Raw genomic sequence first — 24550 nt, 5'->3', positions numbered from 1 at the left:
TCCCTAAATTAAAATATTTTGTTGTAGCCTACTATGCATCACAGTGCATTATATTACATATGTAAAAAAAAAAATGTTTTATTGTTGGACGCCCTTGGAAGCGCTGTCGGTTCACTTGTCCGGGGCCTCTGGGCTCCCGCGACACCGGTGCGGGCTTCTTGCGCTGGCTTTTTCTATGCATGTAAATTCGCACGCCGGCGTCCAGGGTTCTTCGCAGTTCGGTGGGCGACGTCTTTCCTGTACTTGGAGCTCTTTTGGTGTTTCTGTTGATTTCAGTTTGTTAATTTTATTTCCATAAATAACAATGATTTTTTTGGTTTTGATTTCAAGTGCGTGGTTAGTATTTTTTTCCTTTAGGAACTCAAGGTCTTTTTGTAGCTCGTATGTCTCGTCCCAATGCACTTAGTGCGTTTCTAATTTCGGCTATCCTACGGAAATTTTTTTTCCGTAAGCCTCCCCTTCTTTGGGTTTTCATTTTATTTGTGTTTGTTTTTTTCACAATTTTTTATCCGCCACTCTATACTCTACTCGCTCTGATTTTTTTGTATCCTTTTAGTTCCGTTATGCGTTTCCTGTGTCATCAAAAGTTTTGCAGACTTTCATCACGATCGCCATGTAAATATTATTCTGTTCCAATTTATTATTAATAAATTCCATGTTGAGTTCAATAGGTTCATTAGCTGTTCAGCTTTTTATTTCTTTCTTTTACTTCTTTTATTTATCCTTTAACTGGTTGACAGACCTTTCTGCACAGCGGAGAAAATGCTGTCAATGCAATTGTTCATAAATTCACCTCGCTGGTAGCCAGTCAAGTCTAAGGGCACTAAGATACAAAGATTAATATATACCACTTGTTATTCATTAATTGCTTATGCATATACTAATATTCGTTTATAGCTAGTTTGAGTTGAGGGGTATGCAGTGGGCCGGACATGTATATTGTATTTAAGTAGTCGGCCTTTGTGTGTGCAACATGCCGACACAGCGACAGTCGGGTGTTCATAGTACACATGCTCTTGGAAATATGCTGTCCGTTGGACCTTGTATATGTCGGCGCACACTAAGAGTGTGTGGATGTTGGTATGAGTGTATGGGTATACAGTCTCTGGAAAATTCCAGAAGACTAATTTCATCATTAAAGTAATATTGCATCAGCCTCTAACGGTGCTTTGTTTGGTTGTATGTGTATTGTCGCTTAAGAAGTACCGTTTTAGCGGGGCGACAGTGTTGTGTCGCTGTCGCCGAGTGTGGTTCGGTGGTAAGCACAGAAAGAAGAAGGGATGACGCTGGTAGTTGCGTTCAGGATTTCGTGCGTGTGAAACCGAAACTTGCTGCGCTATTACAATGTCGAAAAATAATAACAACGCTGCAACATATATTTATTGCAGCAAAGAGCTAAAAAGAGTTTATTGGTATAAGGAGTGTACCCGATATGTGCGCATACTATAGCGTAGGAACTACTACAATCTGCATCCCAAGTCCCAAGATGTGTCCCGGGGCTCCCCACAGCTCCATATGGCTGCGTCAGCATCAGTCCTTGTTGCCAGACACCTTCTTTTTTGCCTTGTATGGTTCTCTTAGGATTGCTATTTCTAAGCGCATGCCGATCACCGCCTGTGTGAGCAGATCGTGTGCTGCTCTGCAATGGTTCAGGTTAAGCTGAAGGAACCTAACCATTCTGACCTTTCGGTACTCTTGCCATATGATAGTTCGGTCGGTTGCGCCAGTCTAGGGGGCGACTTTGCACCTTCTGCTTCATCTTTTGGAACTTGGTGCTTTGGTGCCGTCTTACCGGCCTGCGGGCTGGGATGGGATTGGTTATTATTGGGAAGTTTAAGTTCTGTAACGTTGACTGTGTGGCACGTACCGCAACAGACAGTCAATCGTTGTGAATGCGATGGCCTCTTCTCGGATCCCCAAATGCGGCAATTCTGCTTTTTGACGTAACCACCGAAATAGAAATGAGCTTTATCTTAAGACATTTTTTATCGATAAAAATGTCTTTGTCTGTTTTTATTTCCTATCTAAAAGAGTTATAGAATTTTTTAATGTTTCTTATATAAATTTGTTAATAAATATTCAAAGAATAAATACAACAAATTTGGGTCCATTTGCTTTGCTAATAGCGGGCCAAAAATTAAAAGTTTCAGACATGTATATATATATATTGCGATTTTTTCCTACTAAATGGTTTAATATAATTTCGAATCCATCCATTAGCTTCAGCTTGCCGAAGCTAGCTTTTGTTCTATTTTTGTTTGAATATCAAATTATATTGTCTTTGCCGACTTTATAAACGATTTTATAATTGTATTTATTTCTTTTTTTTTTTAGAATATGGATGGCCTTGCTTCAAATTGTGGAAGAACTAATTACGGAAATATTCCATCGGTAAATCCTATAAAAGCAACACCTCCCATGTGGCGTTGCTCCAAAGTTATGCAATTACAAAGAGAAGTACATCCGACAATATTAAGTTCCTTGGAAGGAATTGTAGACCAAATGGTTTGGTTTAGGGAAAGTTGGACAGAGGAAGTTCTTCGACAACTACGCCAAGGTTTGATAAAATGCTATGCCATAGCATTTGAGAACAGGAATACTGTTGTCCATTCGACTATAACCCCCCACACATTGCATTTTGTTAAAAAGCTTGGTTCCACGTTTGGAATAGGCATAGAAAATGTTCCAGGATCTGTGACCTCATCAATATCTAACTCAGCAGCCTCCGAATCTTTGGCCCGACGAGCTCAAGTAACTTTTCAGGACCCAGTGTTTCAAAAAATGAAGGAACAATTCACTAATGACTTCGATTTTACAAAGCCAGGTGCTATGAAGTTGCACAATTTAATAACAAAATTAAAAACATGGATAAAAGTTCTTGAAACAAAGGTTAAAAAATTACCGACATCATTTTTGATTGAAGACAAATGCAGATTTTTATCAAACTTTAGTCAAAAAACAGCTGAAGTCGAACTTCCAGGAGAATTGCTGATACCATTGTCCTCTCATTACTATGTTAGAATCGCCCGATTTATGCCACGTGTGGAAATAGTACAAAAAAATAACACAGCTGCGCGAAGACTATATATAAGAGGTACGAATGGAAAAATATATCCCTATCTTGTGGTTCTCGATTCAGGACTGGGAGATGCTCGCCGAGAAGAACGAGTATTGCAATTAAAGCGCATGTTAAACTACTACCTGGAAAAACAAAAAGAGACAAGCCGACGTTTTCTTAACATAACAGTACCAAGGGTTATTCCAATATCGCCACAAATGCGATTGGCGGAAGATAATCCAAACAGCATTTCATTGCTTAAAATATTTAAAAAATGTTGCCACAATATGCAGGTGGACTACGATATGCCAATAGTGAAGTATTATGACCGTCTCTCCGAAGTACAGGCAAGAGGAACACAAACTACACATACAATTTTAAGAGAAATATTTTCTGAAATACAATGGACTATGGTCCCAAAGACTCTTCTAAAGCATTGGGCTTTGAAAATATTTAGGGAGGCAACAGACTTTTGGCATTTCAGAAAAATGGTAAGCGTTTCCTTGTTTCCTCATACTTTTATCCGTTACGCGGTGTACTAGCAAGGGGTAGTTAAAAGTCTCATCGGGACTATAAACAGCGTATGTTAAAGCGAAACAGAAAACGATTGGATATATTATATATTGTTGTTAATGGTTACAAAATGTTTAATCAAGAGGCTAAATAAAGGCTAATGTTTCTAAACGACTTTTATCTGCAGATTACCAAATCCATTTCATCCTAGTTTTTAGAACATCTTGGTTAAAGTCTCATATATTGAACTTTTATAAATTTTTTAACAAGAAATATCTTAACTACCTTAATAACAACTAATTCTTAAACAAAGATGTTTAAAATCCAGCTATTATTTTAGAAGATATAGGCATATTAAGTCCTCTGCTCGGCCGCCCCTCTGCCGCTGCTCTGCCAGTTATCGCTCATATAGAGAGACAGAACGAAAGAACTGTTAGTGCTGCACGCTCTTAGCTTCAAGTGTTGGCTGTGCAGTTCGACAGACGTCGCCACCTAAACTCCGATTATTTTGTGGGGGAATGTATCGACTATAGCATTCTTTTTGTACTCATTGTAGAAGTAAACTTATATAAAGTCTGGAGTACTTCAAAGACTTATAACAAATGATGTACAAATAAGCAAACTTGACGACAAAAAGTAACTATAGAATATATATGTAACACACACCAGATACCGCTCATAACTGTGAAACGTTTGTTTATAAACACGTTGAACTTAAAACGGGATTTTTGACATTTTTAAAATTGCTGACATTACATCTCAACGTGAAATTGACCAATCAAGAATTTCAAATTGAAAATTAGTGTTCTTATATGTACTATCCATGGTCTACGATATTTTCTACCAATGAAACAATCCTTTTGATGACCATTTTCCCGCAGAAAACTACACTTTCTTTTTCACAAGTACGACATATTGTTAATTTTTGATTATTTTCATTGCATAGGAAATACTTTAACCGTTTTACATTTCCTTTTTTCTCAGCAACTCATTTGACCGGAACCATGCCAGCAGTTGGATAACTTTATTTAAGGTCCTCCAAAGACAGCACTGTTTTTTATAAAAAAACAAGAAAGAAAGCAAACTTCGGCAAGCCGAAGTTCATATACCCTTACAGCTTTGCAAAAATTAAATATTCTGGAAAACGTTAAAATTATGATTGATTTGCAGCTTAATTATTTGAATTTTTTTTAAATATTTTTATTGCTCACATTGGAGCTTTTTGTTATAGTCGTTTGATTTTGATGAAATTTAATCCGTAATTCTGAAATATTTAACCATTACTTTATGTCGAAGAACTAAAAAAAAATGAAAAACAGCACAGTTATAATTTTTTTAAATTTATTTTCCCGATTGTTCCTATGGGAGCTATATGCTATAGTCGTCCGATCCGGCTCGTTCCGACTTATATACTACCTGCAATAGAAAGACAACTTTTGGGAAAGTAGTTATATTATAATTTCAGTCAGAAGTTTGCAACGCAGTGAAGGAGACATCTCCGACCCTATAAAGTATATATATTCTTGATCAGCATCACTAGTAGAGTCGATCTAGCCATGTCCGTCTGTCCGTCCGTCTGTCCGTCCGTCTGTCCGTCCGTCTGTCAGTCTGTCCGTCAGTCTGTCCGTCTGTCCGCCCGTTTATATGCAAACTAGTCTCTCAGTTTTAAAGCTATCTGCATGAAACTTTCCCAAAAGTTGTCTTTCTATTGCAGGTAGTATATAAGTCGGAACAAGCCGGATCGGACGACTATAGCATATAGCTCCCAAAGGAACAATCGGAAAAATAAATGGAAAAAAATTATAACTTTGCTGTTTTTTAATTTTTTGTTTAGTTCTTCGATGTTTAATAATGGTTAAATATTTTCGATTTACGGTTTAAATTTCATCAAAATCGGACGACTATAGCATATAGCTCCCATAAAAACAATCGGAAAAATAAATGAAAAAAAATTATAACTTTGCTGTTTTTTAATTTTTTGTTTTGTTCTTCGAGATAAAGTAATATTTTAATATTTCAGATTACGGTTTAAATTTCATCAAAATCGGACGACTATAGCATATAGCTCCCATAGTAACAATCGGAAAAATAAATGAAAAAAAATTATAACTTTTCTGTTTTTTAATTTTTTGTTTAGTTTTTCGACATATAGCAATGGTTAAATATTTCAGAATTATGGTTTAAATTTTATCAAAATCGGACGTCTATATCATATAGCTCCCATAGAAATAATAAAAATATATAAAATAACTATCAAATAATTGAGCTGCAAATCATCATAGCTTCAATGTTTTTAAGCATATACGAAAGTAAATCATAATTTTAATGTTTTCAAAAATGTTAAATTCTTGCAATAGCTGCAAGTGTATATGAACTTCGGCTTGCCGAAGTTTGCTTTCTTTCTTGTTTTGTTATGGTATGTGCATTTATAGGCACAGCAGGAGTGCATAGTTACTGTAATATAAGGTTGGCAGTCTGGGTTTAAGTAAATTTAATTTAAGACAGATGTTAATGGCGAGGTTACGACGGGCAAGGCAAGATAATTATAATTTAGTTGTATAAGGATCGCCTAATTATTTCGACCATCGCTTAATAAGCCCAAGAACACTCATAGCCTTGTTCACAGTAGACTTTATGTGACAGTCGAGTGCATAGTTATTGTAATATAAGGTTGGCAGTCTGGGGATAAGTAAATTTAATTTAAGACAGATGTTAATGGCGAGGTTACTACGGACAAGGCAAGAAAATTATAATTAAGTTGTATAAGGATCGCCTAATTATTTCGACCATCGCTTAATAAGCCCAAGAACACTCATAGCCTTGTTCACAGTTGACTTCATGTGACAGTCGAATTTTAATTTTGGGTCAAGATGAACTCCTAAGTCGTTGACCGAATATATACGGTCCAATGGCATATTATGAAGAGAATAGCTTATAATTGAAGGCGTACCTTTATAAAAAGTCATTACGTTACATTAAATTCAATTCAGATTTAAGAGGTTAGATTGACACCATCGCTGAAAACAATCAATATCAGACTGTAAACCGGAACCCGATTGCAAATTATTATACAGGCTGCGCCATCTCGAGCTTCGGTATACAAACACTGAATAGCTTTGACGTTTGTGAAACAATTGGCTTGTGTAGGTACGTTTTGGAAACGTCAAGTCAGCAAAATTTGAACCATGAATTACTTAACACCAAAAGAACGTATCGAAGTGGTGATTTTTTTTATCGAAAATGGGCGTCCAATAGTGAAAACGCAGCGTGCGTATCGACGAAAGTACAGAGGCGACTGGCCGCCGCGTTCGCCGGACTTAACCCCGCTGGATTTCTTTTTGTGGGGCTATCTAAAAAGCGAAATATACATAAGCAAGCCCAAGACCATCACAGAGCTCAAGGAGAGTATTCGCAATGGCCAATATATCGGCAGATATGCATGAGAAAGTCATGGAAAATGCACTAAAAAGGACACTTTTTGCTATCAAGAACAAAGGTAGTCACTTAATCGAGTTTGTGTTTAAAAACTAACTTAAATGAATTGTAAAGGATCAATCTAAATAAACATAAAACATTTTCCATGAATTTTTGTTTTTTTTCCCAAAGTTTTTCAATATTTTTATACCGAATGTTTAATATCATCAGCGTACATTAATACTCGAGAATGTGTTATGACAGAAAGAAGATCATTGATGAATCCCTAAGGCACTCCAGATGTAAAGTTAATCATATTGAAAACTGGATTTTTAAAAATAACCCTCTGAGTTCTTCCATTCAAATAACTTTAAATCCAAGTTAAAGATTAACAGAATCAAAAGCTTTTCTTAAATCTGTATATATAACATCAGTCTGAACTTTGTTATTAAATCCTTCTTGGTAGTAGACCTTCGCTTCACAAAACCATGTTAATAAGGTGATATTATATTTAGAAATACCTCTATCCTTTTTGAACATCCGGCTTTCCTCCCTCTTTATGGAGTGGAATAATAAAAGAATTTTTCCAGATCTCAAAATCCTTTAGAAGAGAACTTTCTGTTATTATTGAAGAAAAAATATAATTTAACCTGTTTAAATTGTAAGGGCAAACTGAATTTAGACAAGAATCCGCACTATAGGTAGTTTCAGAGTCAGTAGGCGCCCCAGTTTTGTCCAGCTTATTAAAGTCACATTTACGAAAGCATCTCGTTCTAGTTTGAGAAACTAAATGGGAATATGTATCAGGGCAGGGCAGGGCAGGGATATTTTCAACTACATTGGGGGCTGGTAACGGACCTCTGGGACAACTAGGGGATCAATTCTAGATACAAACAAATACCAGATCTAATTGCCTGTTTAGAGAGTTACGGATAAAGCCAATTCGTTGTAATGATAGATCTTAAAGGCCATCATCAAAAAGTCATGATTCGATTAAGGCGTGCAAAGAAGTGAGACAGAACAGGACCAAGATATATCTGGGAAATTAAAATCACCCAAAGCAATCTTATGATCCCTGCCAGAAAGAAGAGATAGAACAGATTTAATAGCAGACAAATGATGTTCATAGATTATGTGAGGAGTTGAATAAGTCCCCACAAATAAAAGCAATCAGTCCAGCAATCGCGCATGCAGTGGCCTACCGGTTGCCAGATACGCAACGAATTCACCCTTAGTAATGGAATTGCTGCGAGAGAGTGTGGTGCCGTTTGCACAGAACGAGACAGAAAGAGTCAGAGAGAGACGACAACAGGAGAGAGACCGAGCCTGGTGGAAAAGGAAGTAACAGAGCAGCACCGGACTTCGGACCCTGCCGTGGGTCGGCGCTGTAAGCTGGATGAGTCTTTTATTACCGGTAATTAAGTATTAGTCATCAAGTGAAAAATCAAGTGGAGCCGTGCGCAGTCAACAAGGAGCAGGATTGCTACTTCGAGACGTTCGGGACTTGGAGTTTGAAGTCGCCGAATTAAGGGAAAGGCAGCTGAGGTCCTTAAAAGTTCTGAGTTCACATAGCTAAGTCTAGGCGCTTTTTTTAATTTCTTGGCGTATTGCCCGACGTGTCAGGCAGAGTTTCACAAAAAGGAACTTGGGCTCGGAAGGGAAAATGTCTAGAACTAGCTGCCTTGCCCAGGGATCGCATTGGCGAAGTCCGGCGTACGCCTGATCGTCCTGCGAGTGTTGTACAGGTCCTGGTGCGACTAGCCCGAACACGCGTTAGATCGGCTGGTGTCTCGAAAGGCGTATGCGTTAAGATCCCAGCAGTTCACCGCTGGAGTCTTAAAACCGCAGCTGACCGTATCCAAGCAAGAAGCAGAGAACATCGTACCAAAGAGCAAATCGAGGACATCGAGGACGACGAGCGCCAGGCATGGGGCGAGAAGCAAGCTCCCGGTTTCTTCAAGAGAGTGCTTATACGGTGCCGGCGAAGACGGCTAGCTCTTCTGAGCTAGCAGCACGATATACGTAGCGAGCTGATTAAACAATATCAGTTCGTTACAATTATTATGTCAGTTCCAGTGGGATATAAGAAAAGGTTACAAAAATAGACAAGGCCTGTGGAAACTTTTACACTAACAAATTATATAACATTGGAATTATCTGGCTGAATTATCTCCGATGTATGACTTGAGTTCCATTAGTTTATAGGCTATATAAAATTGACATACCCTTGCAGTTGTTACAAAAATTAAATTTTCTATAAAACGTTTAACGTTCGCATTTCAATACAACCGTAATTATGAAATAATTAACCATTACTATGTATAGAAGAATTTTAAAATCAATTGAAAAACAGCGAAGTTAGGCCGCAAAGTCTCTTTGTGATGCCAAAAAATCTCTAAGCTCGTTACAGATTTGACTTCTCGAATCATGTGGTATGATGCAAGTATCGTGAAAGATTGGCCAGTATAGCAGGAAGGCTTGCAAGGTAAAGCTCCCGGGGTTTAGGAATTTCTTGTGCCTCCGCGTCTATCCGATTGCAGCTTCGGCAGAAGTCATGGTGTTGAACTCTAAGCCTTCGCGCATGATTGCCTATGAGACAGTGTCCTTCGAAATCGTTTTTAATTCTTCCATAGGCCCACCGATATCAATCGAAAACAGGACCTCCAATATTTTTCAGCTTGGTTACTCTTTATACCCGTTACTCGTAGAGTAAAAGAGTATATTGCAATCGTTGAAAAATATATTACAGGTAGAAGGAAGCGTTTCCGACCCTATACAGTATATATATTCTTCAACATGATCATTAACCTAGTCGATCTAGCCATGCCTGTCTGTCTTTTCGTCTGTCAGTGAGTGTGTTTTGGTCATATCTATCGGTTAAAGGGTTAAGGAGGCCTCTGCCGCCGCTCTGACGCACCACTGCTCGGCCGCTGTTTGGCCGCTGCTCTGCCGGTAATCACTGCAGTAGAGAGGCAGAACAAAAGAACTGTTAGCGGGGGGTGGGGATGCTGCACGCTCTAGTGCTGGTTAGGCAGTTCGACACATGGCGTCACCTAAACTTCGATTGTTTTGTGGGAGAATACTTAATTTGAAGGCTGAGTAACAGGTATCTAATAGTCGGGGATCTCGACTATAGCGTTCTTTCTTGTTCTTTTTGCTATTAGAAAGACTAGTTACGGTTTCTTTCAAGATTAGCTTTCAAGTGGTAATGGGCATGCCCGCCGTGGTGGGAAGGATGTCGGCGGTCGTCTTTGGTCTAGCCAACTCGTCAGCTATGCAATCGCCTACAATGTCCTTTTGAACAGGCAGGTCACCCATAAGAAGTAGGTTTTGAGATGATTGGCCATCTCGTTAAAAGATTTGCGGCACTCAGAGATGTTTGCTGAGACAGTTTTGAAGGAGTCAAGGGCTTTAAGTGCTGCTGACTATCTGAAAATAGGATTCTCTTATGGAGAAGTGTTGGGTCTAGGTGAGTCTCCGCCCCTCCACTGCAGTGGTCTGGTAGACGATAAAAGTTCTTGATGTCTAGTTTAGAAGAGTAGCTTGGACGCGTCCGTATAGATATTGATGGCATTCACCATTTGGTGTGGGAGATTGTCCCAATCTGTACGTTATGGCATTAAACCTTTTATAGTTTAGAGAAGTTTAAAAATGGTTTGACGTAGTCAGTTGCGTAGGGTAAGTTGGTGAATGTCCTTAGAATAGTAGAGTGTCCCACTGGTCCTGATAACCAGGCCCTCGCTTCGCGCAATCTCAGTGCGGTTGCCGCCACGTGCCTTTTAGCAATGCAGAGTTCGGCGCTTCTTTGGATTTTGTGTAGTTTAATTAAATTGTTCTTTTTTCTAGGGAGTTCCACCAAACAATTATCCCATACAGAAGAATCGGTCTAACTATTGCTGTATAAAGCTAGTGTACAATATAAGTAAAAAACCCCAAGATACGTCCAATAGCTTTTATGCAGGTGAACAAAGCTATGGCCGCATTCCGTGTTTTCTGTCCAGAAACGTTTCCTGTGCAGTGTTAAGCTAAGGTATTTGGCTTTTTCGCTGAAGGTTAGGCGATTATGGTTTAGTTCTGGAATCTTGTATTTTCTGCTGAATCGCCGTGTTAAAAGGGTTAACACCTAGTCCACACTCTTTCGCCCACCCGGAAAGTGTTGACAAAGAAAATGCTATCACCTTAAAACTTCTCTTTCTAGGAGTAAAAGTAGTTGGTTAACCACTAAGACCCATAGTAGAGGGGAGAATACTCCTCCTTGAGGGGTTCCTCATCTAACGAGTCTAGTAGCCTAGGCCAGGCCCATGGTTGAGGTCATGGTTCAACTTCCAGACTCGTTAGTGCTCGTGTGATTGCTTTAGGAGTGACGAGTGAAAAAGCCGCCAAGGAGCATTTCTTGTTGTGGAAATCGATTTCTAACTGGCATACTAGTTCGCTCAATTTGCCTTCTCGGTAGGCGTGCTGAGCGTTTGAGAAGAGGTTTGGCTTATCTATTATTCTGATATTAGCCTTTCTAGGGTTTAATAGAAACGTGGAGAGACTTATCGGTGTTAAGTCTTTCGGAGAGGTTTAGCAACCTAGCTACCTCAAAGGTATGTAATAAAGTAGTAATCAATTATGAAGCTTGTTTTTAACTATGGTAGGATGGTGTGGAGGTTCTTTTGCAGTTGCGCTGGGAAGAGACCATCTGGTCCAGGGGATTTTAAGGTCTTGGAAGTGCTTATAGCTCATTTGATACGCTCTGCAATAGATATTTCTATGATAACATGCTCGTCGAGGGGGTCTGAATCTAGAAGCAACTCTGTTCTCTGTCCAGCTGTCTAACGGATTTTTGATGGTGGTTGGAGATTTGAAAAGAATTTTCTTATTCTGCTGCTAAAGCGGGTCCAAACCTCAGGTTCTGCAGGACCACTGCTCTGGCCCTGTATGATCGGGATATTGGTGGCGTAGACATCTTGTTTGGCTCCGGAGTAAACTTCACCAACCATCGCGATCTCAGTCTTGTAAAGGGCTGCCGACCGCTTGTCCTCACAGGCAATGAGTTTAAGACTGCCAGACCCCAATGGTTTCTGGGTTTCCGACTGCTCTCATCGTTTCGGTTGACGACTTCGATGATCTTCCTATCCTTAACCTCCTCCGCTTAAGACTTCGACCATGTTCCCTGGTTGGTAGTTCTGCCCTTTTTGCTGGCTGGTTGTGTCACTTCAACAAGGGTCTTGCTAGCGTCAAAATCAGGTATAACCGCCTTTGCCCATCCTCATCCGAGGTCTGGTCATTAGGTTTGAGGTTGCTGTGCACCTTCCTCCGCTCAAGAGGTCCAGCCTGTTGAGAGAATGATTCTCACCAGGTTTACAAATTCAAGTGAATTCAGAATGCTGAAATATATTTTTTTGCGTGCTGCAAGTACAATACCATTGGCAATAGTCGCCGCATTAAGTACAATACCAATTGGGCTGCGGAGAAGTGAATACGTCAAGAGATCTTTTCGTACTAATTTTATTGAGCATAACTTATATACATGTTCTTGGGTCAAAAGGGTGTTTACACATATCTAGAATAGACTAGATTAAAATTATCAGTTACATGGTTTATCCTAATAACACAATACAATTCAGATAAGCTTGTTCAATTTCTAGGCTTGTTAGTGCTCGTGTGATTGCTTCTGTAGTGATGCTATTGAAGGCTCCTTCTATGTCTAGAGAAGCCGCCAAGGAGTATTCCTTGTGGTGGAAAGTGTTTTCTGTCTGGGATACTAGTGTGAGTAGTGCAGTTTCGGTCGATTTGCCCTTTCGGTAGGTTTTACTGTTATTCTGGTCATCTATTAGCCTTTCTAGGACTTTCAGTAGAAACGAGGAGAGGTTTAAAGGCTTTTGGAGAGGTAAGTGAAGGTTTCCAAGCCTTGGAAATGAAGATGACTTTTACTTCTACCCACCTTTTAGGTATGTATTGAAATAATAAAGAATTATGTTACTTACCATGGTAGGATGATGTGGAGCGTCTTTTAAAATTGTGCTGGGAAGAGACCTTGTGGCCCTGGGGATTTTAAGGGGTTTGAGGTGTTTATAGCCCATTTGATGCACTCTGCAATAGATATTTCTGAGATAGCGTACTCTCGAGGGGGACGGAGCTATTAAAAAGAAGCTTTCTTAGGTTTGGGGAAAAGTGGGTATCTAGCAGCAGCTCTAGAGAAGCCTCCCTAGGTTTGGGGAAAGTGGGTATCTAGGAGCAGCTCTAGTGTTTCTTGGCTGGTCTCTGTCCATCTGTCTGACGGGTTTTCGTGGTATCCTATGGAGGTTGAGCTTTAGTAAGAACATTTTTAAGTCGAGCCGTCTCGGTGGTAGACTGTAAGCTGCTGTAAAACAGGGCCCACTCTTTCCGATTGGAATGTCTTATTTATTTTTTGTACACGCTAAGTTTCGTGTAGTATTCAATATAGCTATTGTCAGTGTTGCTATGTTTGGCCATGTTATATTTTTGTCTACAATCCCTTTTCAGGCGTGTTAGGATGGTAGATCACCATGGAGGTTTATGGCTCAATTTTACTTTTCTACTAGGACTTGGCCTTTTTAAAGATTCCCTTCAGGTGTCTTTTAATTTGTTAACTATTTTCTAGAGTTTATCTTGAATGTGCGAATTAAAGAAAGGGAGGGCTTCTAGGATAGTGACAAGAAATTTGGTATAGTACCTCCAGTTAGATTTAGTTAGTTAGTTAGTGATTTCTTGAAGGAGAGGGAAAAGAGTGTTTATGGTAAACTCGGTGTACCGATGGTCAGAGAAGCAGTGGTCATCCCGACCATCCAGAGTCCGTTTCGGTCAATCAGAGATTCAGAGGATAGGGTGATGTCCAAAACTTCCCTTCTGTTCCTAGTGATAAAGTTAGGGTTATTACCTCTGTTGCAGATAAATAGTTTGTAAAATGTAATCGAAAAGTAACTCACCCCTTTCGTTGGTGTCTGTACTTCCGCCAAGGAGTATTCCTTGTGGTGGAATCTTTTTCTGTCTGGGATACTAGTGTATGTAGGGCAGTCTTCGTCCATTTGCCCTTTCGGTAGGCATGCTGAGTGTTTGAGCAGAGATTAGGGTTTACTGTTATTCTGATATGGTTATCTATTAGCCATTCTAGGATTTTTAGTAGAACGAGGAGAGACATATCGGTTTAAAGGTTTTTTGAGATGTTAGTAAAGGTTTCCAAGCCTTGGGAAGGAAGATTACTTTTACTTCTACCCACCTTTTAGGTATGTATTGAAGTAGTAAAAAATTATGTGTTTCACCATGGTAGGATGATGTGGAGCGTCTTTTAAAATTGTGCTGGAAAGAGACCTTGTGGCCCTGGGGATTTTAAGGGCTTTGAGGTGTTTATAGCCCATTTGATGCACTCTGCAATAGATATTTCTGAGATAGCGTACTCTCGAGGGGGACGGAGCTATTAAAAAGAAGCTTTCTTAGGTTTGGGGAAAAGTGGGTATCTAGCAGCAGCTCTAGAGAAGCCTCCCTAGGTTTGGGGAAAGTGGGTATCTAGGAGCAGCTCTAGTGTTTCTTGGCTGGTCTCTGTCCATCTGTCTGACGGGTTTTCGTGGTATCCTATGGAGGTTGAGCTTTAGTAAGAACATTTTTAAGTCGAGCCGTCTCGGTGGTAGACTGTAAGCTGCTGTAAAACAGGGCCCACTCTTTCCGATTGGAATGTCTTATTTATTTTTTGTACACGCTAAGTTTCGTGTAGTATTCAATATAGCTATTGTCAGTGTTGCTATGTTTGGCCATGTTATATTTTTGTCTACAATCCTTTTTCAGGCGTGTTAGGATGGTAGATCACCATGGAGATTTATGGCTCAATTTTACTTTTCTACTAGGACTTGGCCTTTTTAAAGATTCCCTTCAGGTGTCTTTTAATTTGTTAACTATTTTCTAGAGTTTATCTTGACTGTGCGAATTAAAGAAAGGGAGGGCTTCTAGGATAGTGACAAGAAATTTGGTATAGTACCTCCAGTTAGATTTAGTTAGTTAGTTAGTGATTTCTTGAAGGAGAGGGAAAAGAGTGTTTATGGTAAACTCGGTGTACCGATGGTCAGAGAAGCAGTGGTCATCCCCGACCATCCAGAGTCCGTTTCGGTCAATCAGAGATTCAGAGGATAGGGTGATGTCCAAAACTTCCCTTCTGTTCCTGGTGATAAAGGTAGGGTTATTACCTCTGTTGCAGATAAATAGTTTGTAAAATGTAATCGAAAAGTAACTCACCCCTTTCGTTGGTGTCTGTACTTCCCCATTGTGTGTGGTGTGAGTTTTCATCCCCTCATAGGATAAGTACCTTGGAGGAAATGGCGTGTTTTTGGAAAATAATACTTGGTAATGGTCCCCTGTGGTCATGAGCTTTGTAGAAGTATGATATGGTGTGGTGAGTGTTTTTACTCAGCTCAAGTTTGACCGTTGTGAGGTCGCCGTCACTGAACTGAGGAAGAAGACAATCATTAAGGTGTGATTTGATAAGAATACAAGTTCTCGGTTTGTCCTTACTGCTGATACTGAAATAAGTATATTTGGGGGTTTTAAGGCCACAGGTTCTTGCGCCTATTTCAAGGTGCTTCAGAAGGGCAGATATGGCTGCCTTAGTGTGGAAAAGAATAATCTGTAGGCACTTCTCCATTAGGAGACTGTGAATGCGGCTGGTTAGCCACCACCTCCTTGGCAATGTCGTGCAACTTTTCTGAGCCTGCTTGGCTTGCAGACTACGGAGGGACTCCATGAGGCTCAGCGTTGTTCGCCTCTCTCTTCGGTTCCTCCTCTGGCTCCAATTCGTCGTCGCTTGGTGGTTCGAACGACGCGCATGCCGCTAGGTTGTCAGCCGCCAGCTTGTCTGTATCTTAGATACCGAGCCTTACTTTTTGGAAACCGTGGTTTACGGTGTACTTTTGGCCTGCCAGAGGCTTTAGGCATGTCGAGTAAAGCAAGGCGACGACGTTCATAGTGCTCTTTTCGGTTTTAACCACCTTCTACCCGTCTGTGGGTATCTTGGGGCTAAGTCTGGTGAAGAATCCTAATCTTTAAGACCTATTCGAGTCAACGTTCTGCAGAGACCCACACTCTGGCCCTAGGTCTGGACGGGATATCGGCGCAGGCGCAGACATCCAGGTTGGCTCCGGGGTAAACTTCACCAACCATTGCGATCGCAGCCTTGTAAAGGACTGCCGACCGCTCGTCCTCACAGACAATGAGTTTGAGATTGCCTTGGTACCAACCTGCGTCGGTACAGTCTGGTAGTGGTCCTGGATTATTGTCCCGCACTTTGAGGGAGAATCGTGTTGGAGCCTTCCTGACCAGACCCCAATGGTTTCTGGGTATCCGACTGCTTTCATCGCTTCGGTTGACGACTCTAAAGATCTTCCTGTCCTTAGCCACCTCCGCGAAGACCTTTGACCGTGTTCCCGGATTGGTAGATCTGCCCTTTTTGCGAACGCCTTTGCACACTCGATGTCTTTCCTGGATTTTGGTAAAAGCCTCATCTGAGGTCTGGTTCCTGGTGATGGAGTTTGTGGCCAGACGTTGAAGGATGCGAACCGCCTTCCTCCGCTCAAGAAGTCCTGCCTGTTGAGGTAGCATCCTCTTGAACTGTCTCGACCTTGTTCTCACCATGAGGCCTGCATTTGGCTGATCTCCAGACGGGGATGGCGTTTAGCAGACCCTGTTTTAGCGGAAGTCAACTGATGGCCGAGGTGCACTGTTTTGTTCAACTGGCTGCTTGGTGAGCTAGCCTTGTCTGGTATGGCCGCGTTTAAAGCACTTTTGGGTTATGTGCTGTTAGGACTCCTTTGGTTCGTTTTTATTTTGTTTGTTATGAATTTTTTCCATACTAAACTCAACAAGCTCGGCCTATGACAATTGGCTATTTGGCTTAGCAATGTGCGCCTTAATGTTGGCTTACTTATGGCAGTCGATCAACAGATAATGATAAAAGGGGAAGGTCCTCACAATGTGCGCCTTAATGCTCGCATCTAATGACTGTTAATCAACAGAGAAAGATAAAAGTGCCGATTAGTGCATGATGGGCAACAATAATGAAAACGAGCAGGTTGAACGGGCTCCAAAAAAACTACATTGCAATGAATGCGGCGGGATCATAGCTCGGAAATTTGCAAGGAATTTTTATCCATGTCTATCAAGTCTAGAGTGAAATTAATTACACCCAAACGGCTTTGGTTTTGTTGTTTTTAAAACCACATTGTCCATAATTGCAAAATAAAGAAACTTTGCAACCTCGATGTACGTAGGCTGCAACACCAGAAAAAAACGACCTAGAGAGTCCCACAGCGAACAGCAAGTCAATTTTCATTCATGAAAAATCGACTACAAAGGATCTGTTTCCCTATGTACCGATAACTACGCAAATAAATACCAAAGCGTGAATGTTTACGTTCCCATCGACAAATGAGCATCCTGCACATTAGCTATTGATCTTGTCGTAGACGATCCTAAAAAGCAGCTTATCCAAAAATTGACCTCTAATAGTCATCCAGAAATTAAATACACGCATAAAGGCGCAATGCAACTAACATACAACTCTTAAGGATAAAGAGCATTTGGTAGATTTTCTTCAAACAATTACAAAGACTAACAAAAAGAAGTCATGGTGAGTTTTGTAAGCGGCACTGCAAACCGATGGCATGTCATTAAATGACACACTTCTAAAAGAACCGGGTATGTTGGTGATCTTGATAGGGCTATAAGCGATATCAGATGGCATACGAGCAATATTTAATCAGATTAGAGTTCGCATCCTCGACCAATCAGCTCAGACTTAAGTGATAATTTTTGGCGCCAAATTTCCGCCATCACCAGCAACCTTTAGACTACGACGTAATGCAGAGCGGTTTTGCAAATGTCATCCTGATACAGTAAAAAGCAATTTGCCAAAACACTTTCATTGACGAATGGCCTGAGTCGGTTGACACGGAGGATCAAAAGGTTCAACTAGCTAAAAGAGTTAAGAATATTCACTGAAATGGTGAATTCAAAATGAGAAACTGGTTATTAAACGCGTCGTCAAATCTCTGTACGACATTTAAGGTCAAGTAAAAAGTAATCCATTATTTGTACATAAAATTCAAACCACGACCGTTTTCGCCTCACGTTGTCTTAAGTGACCCACTTTTCATCACCAGTCACCATTCGGTTCAAAAACGGTTCGGTTTTGTTGCGATTCACAGATCTAAATTCGGTCCAAATGATTTTTTTTTTTGATAGCTCATGTGGCACCCATACATCGGAATTTTTTTGTGTATTTGTTTAGTGGTTCCAAACTGTTTTGAATGACCCAGTTATGCCCTCCGATGTTGACCGCAAAACACATTTTTTCGAAGGGACGCCGAGGACTGGCTGCCTCGCCCCTACGTGTCAACATTTTTGAATAACATTATTTTTAATATACTTTAAATAATCATAATTATTGTGTATACAAAGTAAATAGCGCAACATTTCCCACATTAAGAAAATCACAAAGGCAGCTTTCCGAAATCGAAACAACCTTAACTGCTGAACCAATGCATTAGATCTTCATGTTAAGCTCTCAGAGAAGAATAAGGCTGCATTTACACAGCTCGATGACAGTCTTGAAAAGCTGGATTCTAATGAAATCGCGATGATTTTGAAGAGCTCATCATATCAATACAAATCAAGCTAAGTCGAGAATTTGGTAAGCGCCAACGTCCAGTAATTCGAAGAACCACGGTTAGACCAGAGCCATCTCTGGATTTCCATTCTGTGCCGGCTAAAAGATCTCATTTGCCTGAATTGAGATTGCCTGAGTTTTCTGGTGGCTTTGCTGAATTTACCGACTTTCAATCAATGTTCATGGCTATCATCAACAATGACGTTAAGCTCACTAACATTAACAACCTGCAGCATTTAAAGTCTTGCCTGAAGGTTTCCGCTTTGGATACAGTGCGCTCATTAGAAATTTGTGATGGCAACTATGCTGTAGCCTTGGATTTGTAGAATATCCGTTTCAATAATAAGCGTCTAATCTCATAAAATGGCAATATTGGGTCTCCATAAAGTCGACATGCGGTCCGCAACAAAGCTGAGAGATATATCTGATAAAATAAATGCTAATCTACGTGCTCTTCAATCAATGGGTTCAGTTGAGGAAAGAAACTGCGTTCTTGTTCATGTTTTACTCCAAAAATTAGATAGTAAAACTCGGGCCAATTGGAAAGAATCTGTAGCTATTGTTGAAATTCCTTCGATTGCACTATGGGGCCAACGACCACATTTTTTGACCAAAACCCATTTTTTAAAAGTGGTTAAATATATTTTTTTTTATTCGCGATGGATAGAAATAATCCTAATCTTAAATGTTGCAAACACAAAATTTTAACAGAGCGCGTTGCTGTTAAGCTATCTGCTGTCAAAGTCAGCTGTTTGTGCAACTTGAAGCGAGCGCTGTTAAGGCGTAAATTTTTCTTCCAAATTTAACACTAAAAAAGAAGCAATAAAACCAATTCAAGTGCAATTTTTTGGCATGCAGTCCAACAATAGTGGTTTGTAATATGTGTTTGTAAACGTGAATTGTAGTTATCGATTGTGACGTCCCTGTTATTTTCTGTAAGTTATAACCCCCAAAAATATAAAAACTTGTAGTGATTTGTTATTTTTAAATAGAGCTACAAAGTGATTCAAGCACTTTCAAACTCTAAAACTTCTTACATGTTGTAGATTACTCAATTACTTTTCTATTCTGTTAGTATAAAAGTGCACTTTTGCGCACTTTTTCTGAAATTAAGTTTTTTAGGTTCTAACCTCAAATTTGCAAACTACTAGTTTTTTAACATATGGAAAGCAGAGGCGACAAAGAGTGCAAAAGAGATTGCCATCTTCGAATTTTGGAAAGCGTTAGTACGTTGTCCTTGTTCCAAGCAAGATGAGGCAATTTTGTTTAAAAAAAGTCAAAGCCTTTGCTACAATGTAACAAAGAAGGGGGCAAAGTGCAAAAGAAACTCAAATCTTTTCAGCCAAAGGCATTCTTCTTGGCTAAGAAAACGAAGCGCCTGCAGGCGGGCAATGCTAGATAACTAATTAAAGCTGCAAGTGCAGCTTTAATAAAACGAAATTATAGATTTCTTTATTTCAGAGTTTTTTAACCTTTTTTCAATACAATTACTGCGTTTGCTCTGAAAATAACTTCTCCCAAAAGAAAAAAAACCTTTTATATCCTAACAAAAAGGTAGGACCATGCCCATTTTTTTTCCAACCGTGTATTTTTTTTAACATCTTCTGAATAATAAAAAAATTTTTTTGTTTATTATTTAGAAAAAAAAAAACTAAAAAAGGGGCGTAACCTCGCCCATTTTTTTTTATAAAACCTTGTTTTTCGTATCGTAGACTAAATTTAAAAACAAAACCCGTGAAAATTGCTTCGTTTTTAAGTAACTAATTAATGTCACAAAAAGTAGTCGTTTGCCCCAAGTGGATTGATCAATTTTTTACATTTTTGTCTAAGCGTTGTCAAAAATTGCATTATCGTACTCAAATAATTCACAATCAGTTAAAAGCCGCAACAAAAGCATTTTAATTGCCACTAATACTTTGGGAAATGGATGTGTTGTGTGTGACGACAGTGGCCATTTAATTTATAGCTGTTGTCAATTCGCCATTCTGTCAGTACAAGAGCGTATTCGAAAGCTAAAGGAATTAGCGCTCAGTCTTAATTGCCGAAAAAAGGGGCATCAAATGCGCAATTGTAAGTCAAGCAGCTGTCGAACTTGCAGGTCCAAGCATCACACCCTTTTGCATCTTGGTACTCAGTTTTCGACCCATGTTCTGCGAGCTTCCGCTGCAGAACAAAGTACGCCAATTGCAATTACTTCAAGTCTTTCTACATCTTTGCTGATTCAGAACATGGATTCTTACATTGTCTTTCTTGCAACTGCAGTCATAAGCGTTCAAAGTCGCCCATGCCGGGCGCTGCTAGACTCGGGATCTCAAGTACACATTGTGACTTTCCGACTCGCTCACCAGTTGCTATTGCATAAAACGAAGTCTACCGTATCAGTTGCTGGTTTTGGAGATGCTCGATTGGACTCTGAAGGAGTCTCCGTTTGCATTAAGTTAAAGTCGCGTACCTCTGATTGCTATCTGATCTGGTTGCTCCAACGATTACTGATAGCCCAATTGTTAGAAAATTCCCTCGCATATTTAGTTAACCGATCCTGAATTCTTTAGATCTCAGCGAATTAGACCTTCTTATTGGCGCAAGCATGTTTTTTGAGCTATTATTTGTAGGGCAGATTACAGTTATCGTTACAGGAGGCGGATCTTCTACTCTCAAGGCAACTGCATTTCACGGTCAAGCTGTGCAGCGTGAGTTGGTTGCTGCTGAAGCTCATATGGATGAACTAGTCCGTCACTTTTGGGAAGTTGAGAGCTGTGGTGAAGGCGTGGTAACAGCCGCCTAAGAAAAACTGGAGTGTGAGGTTCATTTCAAGACCAACTTTCGTCGTTTAGACTCTGGTGAAGATTCCGTACGATTGCCTGCAAAGAACACTCTAGAATAAGGTGAATCGTACAATCAAGCTTATCGTCGGTTTCTCAACTGGGAGAACAAGTTAGAGCGCAAGCCAGAGGTCAAGGTCTAAAATTCGACATTCATTCATGAACTTTTGAAATTGAATTCCATGTCCGTCGTGCCCAGAGACTCCTTGGGTTTTTGCAAATATTTTCTGCCCCACCATTGCGTTTTCAACCACCATTTTCATTTTCATCGTTCTATTGGCCCATCTTTATTATCGTTCGATGAATTGCGTACACTTGTTTGCCATATTGCGGCAATAATCAACTCACGACCTTTACTCCCCCTTTCAAAGAATCCGGCAGATCTTGAAGTGCTAACTCCATCATTAATATCGTTCGATGAATTACGTACACTCGTTTGCCACATTGCGGCAATTACCAACTCACACCTCTACTGCCTCTTTCCGAGAATCCGGGCGATCTTGAGGTGCTAACTCCTGCACACATTCTTGGGACAGTTTCGCTGGTGTTGTACTCTGAGCCTGATGTCACAAAGCTGAACTTAAACCGTTTGGACCGGTGGCAGAGAATTGCTTATTTTCAACAAATCTTCTGATCACGGTTGCATGAAGAGTATTAGGTCCTGCTGCAGCAACGATCAAAGTGGCGCATCTCCAAACCTGAGCTACAAGTCAACGATGTCGTCCTGGTTCAAAACGAGAACTTGCCTCCTCTTAAATGGCAATTGTCCACGGCAAGAATCTATTTAGTTTAGTTCGATTTTCTACTCGCTCGCTAAAGGCACGATCGCAGATCGCCTGCCTGTTCTTTTAAAGGCATAGACAAATGGGGCTGCCTGCCGATCCAACTAATCTTAAATATAAACATTAAACTGTGTAAATAAGGACTTGGTGCCATATAGAATAAACTTAGTGCACAATTAATTGGAAATTTGTGTGGTATTATTTTATTTGGGCATCACAAAGGTTACCGTTAGAGAAAAAGTAACCTATATGTATATATATTTGCCTCCGTGGATTGTTGTATTTTCATTGGGTTTACATATGTCACTCCAATCAGCAAATGCTTTGACAAGTGCATAAATCAGCTGTATCGCCTTTTTGAATTTTAAAGGTATAATTTTAAAATTTTTATTTTCAATTCCTGTTGGTGTTTTAAATTTAATTTACACGTAATTGCAAACACAAAATGCATTTTTGGTTTAACTAATATGTATTAGTGTTATTGTTAAAATATAATAATTAGGTCCTATAATATAAACGTTAACGACATTTTAAAATATTTTTAAACATAATCCATGCAATACTTTTGTTTTGTAAACAAATAAATCATTACTTGCTATCTTTATTTCAGTTTACCCTGCAACTGGCTTTGGCTTTTCTATGTGAACACGCTTTTAACCTTACTCGTCTTAATGCTGATATGATGTACCTTCATCAAGACTCTGGACTTATGAACATATCTTATTTTAAGTTTGATGTAAATGATGATAAATGCGATCTAAATCAACATAGACCAGTTCCATTCCGCCTAACTCCGAACGTGGGTGAATTTATAACACATATTGGAATAACTGGAACTTTATCGGCGGCAATTGTGGCTACAGCTCGATGCTTTATTCAACCAAATTATAAGCTTTGCTCTATTTTGCAAACTATTTTAAGAGATGAAATAATTGCATTGCAAAAGAAAGGATTCCGTGAATGTAAATTCACCGAGGGATCAGAAGACCGTTATTCCGACGGAAATTTTATGGAGCACACAGTTAACGTTGTGAATTCAGCAGTGGATATTATTTTGACTCGTTTTAATACAATTTCATATTTCGATAGCATTGAGAATAAAAAGATATCATTGCTTATACAATCGGCAACAAATATCGATAATCTTTGTCGCATGGACCCTGCCTGGCATCCCTGGCTATAACTTACTACTCATCATTGCCTTCTTGCATTAATAAGTTTTTTCCTGGAAAAGAAGTTTATAAAATTTTTTTGTTTTACCTAATGAAGTAACAAAAAACTCTTCTAAAAACTGAGTAATTGCGAAAAAATAATAGAACAAAAATGACTATGATTACGATACATTATACATTTTTATCAGCCCATATTATCAATTGAACATTATAGTTTCTAATGCTTATAAGGTATCACAATTATAGGTCGCTGTTAAGCGCTTTTATTAATTAAGTTATTTAAGATTCAATTCAATCTTGTATATCATGTTGTATTGTAAATTTCTTGCAAACTCTAAAAGCTACATAAATATAATATTGAAATATTTAGCATGAACAAATTTTCGATTTTTATTATAAGTCTAGAATCTCAACATAATTAGTGTGGTGTTGCAGGCGGTGACTTTTTTGCCTTGGGCATTTACAAATTTTATTTCAATTGGGTTTGAAATATTTATCAGAAATGGGGCAAATTTAAAAATTCCAGACTATCAAATTAAAATTTTAAAATATTTTTAAATTTGTATTTTAAAAAAGATAATAAAAACATTCCAATATAATGTGCCAATTAATTCATAGTTATTTCCTTAATTTGTTAAAAAATCATTTACTACAGTATATTTTAAAGTGCATTTCTTGGAATTAATAATATCAAAGAGATATTTAGTCTTATTTTTTAAATTTTTTAGTAAGCATTATGGTCAATGAAAACAAGAAAGGAAGCAAACTTCGGCAAGCCGAAGTTCATATACCCTTGCAGCTATTGCAAAAATTAAATATTCTTGAATGTCCCCTTTCTTGCCTTGCAAACTTCTGACTGAAATTATAATACCCTCTGCAAGGGTATAAAAACAGCAAAGTTATAATTTTTTTGTATTTATTTTTCCGATAGTTCCTATGGGAGCTATATGCTATAGTCGTCCGATCCGACTCGTTCCGACTTATGTACTACCTACAATAAACAACTTTTGGGAAAGTTTCATACATATAGCTTTAAAACTGAGAGACTAGTTTTAGGTGTTATTGCTAAAAAAGTCTATTATATATACGGATTTAACTGGATGGCGTTCTGAACAACATTGGTTTTGACAATA

The 24550-nt window shown here is 39.2% G+C and overlaps 1 protein-coding gene across 2 annotated transcripts in view; it reads left to right on the top strand.

Annotated features, from left to right (window-relative positions):
- The window catches only part of LOC108134646 (transcription-associated protein 1), a 325375-nt gene extending 301578 nt beyond the window's left edge, over positions 1–23797 (top strand). For both annotated transcript variants that reach the window (XM_041710011.1, XM_041710010.1), the window contains exons 15-16: positions 2335–3549; positions 22856–23797. In XM_041710011.1, coding sequence (XP_041565945.1) covers positions 2335–3549; positions 22856–23428 — 1788 coding nt within the window. In that variant the 3' untranslated portion in view covers positions 23429–23797. The remainder of the gene's footprint in view (positions 1–2334; positions 3550–22855) is intronic.
- The last annotated feature ends 753 nt before the right edge of the window (positions 23798–24550 follow it).

The sequence above is a fragment of the Drosophila elegans genome, unplaced genomic scaffold (assembly GCF_018152505.1).
Source record: "Drosophila elegans isolate 14027-0461.03 unplaced genomic scaffold, ASM1815250v1 contig_684, whole genome shotgun sequence".
Classification (NCBI taxonomy): domain Eukaryota; kingdom Metazoa; phylum Arthropoda; class Insecta; order Diptera; family Drosophilidae; genus Drosophila; species Drosophila elegans.
Note: the sequence above shows the minus strand (reverse complement) of the source record. Positions and strands in the feature narration are given on the sequence as shown.